This window comes from Meleagris gallopavo, unplaced genomic scaffold (genome assembly GCF_000146605.3).
Source record: "Meleagris gallopavo isolate NT-WF06-2002-E0010 breed Aviagen turkey brand Nicholas breeding stock unplaced genomic scaffold, Turkey_5.1 ChrUn_random_7180001853118, whole genome shotgun sequence".
NCBI lineage: Eukaryota > Metazoa > Chordata > Aves > Galliformes > Phasianidae > Meleagris > Meleagris gallopavo.
Genome location: NW_011119742.1, coordinates 1 through 1,840, shown reverse-complemented (window position 1 = coordinate 1,840; position 1,840 = coordinate 1). Strand labels below are relative to the sequence as shown.

At 67.4% G+C, this 1,840-nt stretch overlaps 1 protein-coding gene across 1 annotated transcript; it reads right to left on the bottom strand.

Annotated features, from left to right (window-relative positions):
* Positions 1–6: 6 nt before the first annotated feature.
* On the bottom strand, positions 7–1,834 carry LOC104915813 (histone-lysine N-methyltransferase 2D-like; the record flags this gene model as incomplete). Its single annotated transcript, XM_010726739.2, has 8 exons — positions 1,745–1,834; positions 1,500–1,626; positions 1,181–1,410; positions 888–994; positions 612–774; positions 318–483; positions 131–245; positions 7–47 (listed from the first exon to the last, which is right to left on the bottom strand). Coding segments are annotated over exons 1-8 (998 nt in total), but the record flags the coding sequence as incomplete, so codon positions are not given.
* Between the last annotated feature and the right edge of the window lie 6 nt (positions 1,835–1,840).

Below are 1,840 nucleotides of genomic sequence, written 5' to 3'. Positions count from 1 at the left end.
TCGAGCTCCGATGGACGCCGGCCGCAATCCGAGCACAGCCGGCAGTTCTGGGGGCAGAGGGCACATCAAGACGGGGGTCCGGGCAACCCCACGCTCCCCCAAAAAGTGGGGACAGGGCAGCAGGGCACACCTTGCACTTCCAGGAGTCAGCAGGGACGCCCTCGATGGCCGGCTCCATGCAGAAGGTGTGGTAGCCCTTATCGCACGCCTCGCACACCAGCATCATGGAGTCCTCACCGGGCTGCCTGCGGGGCACAGCGGGGACATCAGGGCCGTCCTCCCACACAGCTCCCATCCCCGTGGTGGGGGATCCTCACCTGCAGGTTTGGCACACTTTGCACTCCGGGCATTGCCACCCCGAGCGTTTGCGGGGCGTCAGGGCGATGTCCAGGCAGGTGCCATGGTAGTGCTGCCCGCAGCTGGTGCAGAAGAGCAGGTCCCGCAGGTCGCCCGGCCCGTCGCAAACCACGCAGCGTGCATCCTCTGCCCCGGGAGAGACGAGTGTGATGGACACCAGAAACCCAGCAGCACGCCAGCAGCCAGGCCTGACATCGGATTGTGCCCCCGTAGCCCCCCAGCCCCTCGTTTACGAGGCAGAACCCAGCACGCACCCATCTGCACCGCCTCGCCCAGGTGCTCTGGACACAGCAGCCGCAGCGTCTTCATAGACTGGAAGGAGCCACTGGCAGCAGCACAGGGGAAGTGGTAGAAATGGGGGCAGGCGGCCGCCCGGCACGGGATGGTGGCCCCCATCCGCTGACAGTGTTCACATTTCTGCAAGCAGAGCAGGCAGGGGGCTGAGTGATGCCACCCAACCCTTGGAGACGGGTCCAGGCTGCTTTCCTGCTGCCCAACCCTCCCCCAAGCCCATCCCAGAACCCACTCACCTGTGAGATCCCTGAGAAAACAGCTCTGCCCACGCCGCTCAGCCCCGCTGCGTCCTGCTCCACGCCAGCAGACCAGGCTGCACAGCAGCGGTGAACCCAGCAGTGCCCTGCAGGGAGGGGCATCGAGGATGGGAACGAAGAATGGGGGAACCCCAGGGAGACTGCAGTACCACGGGGACCATGAGATGGGGGGACCCCAAGGGGCACTGCGGGACAAGGGGGGATCCCAGGGGCCCATGGGATGGAGATGACCCCAAGAAGGGGTCACTGAGCAGCACTGGGACCACACTCACCCGTCGGCTCAAAGAGCTGCACCGCTGTCACCCGCTCGGAGAAGCCGATCTGTGCCAGCTCATCACCCACCGGCCCCAGCTCTGGGGGGGCCTCGCTGGGACCCTCAGGGGGCTGCTGCCCCCCCAGCCCTTCCAACCAGTTGGGCGCCGGCTCGAAGCGCTGCAGCTCCCGCTGCCCGTGCGGGCTCCAGTCCCCACAGTTGCAGAGGGCGCAGCGGCGGGTCGGCGTGCTGGGAGGGACGGAGGGCATAAGGGACACACAGAACCCCCTTCGCCCCATTACCGGCCCCACGCCGCCCCCCAAACCTCCCACTCTCACCTGCTGGCCCCGCCGGGTCCCTTCGTGTCCGTGCTCTCCAGCTCCGGCCCCGCAGTCGCTCCTTCTGGAGGTTTCAGGGGGTCCCCCTCAGCGCTCCCCATGTCCTCCGAGGATGCGGCCGCATCGGCTGTGGGGAAAGCAGCCATCAGCACAGGCGGGGAAGGACATCCCGAGCCCATGGGGTCAGGGGGGGCAGAGCACCAGGACCCCCCTCCCTCCCCCCCAGCATTCTGCCATGCGCTCACCTGGCGCGTCCGCGTCCTTGTCCTCGCTGGGCGGTTTCTGTTCATCCATTCTGCCTCCTGCGTCCCTCTGGAGAGGCCCACGGCTGCCAGGGCACA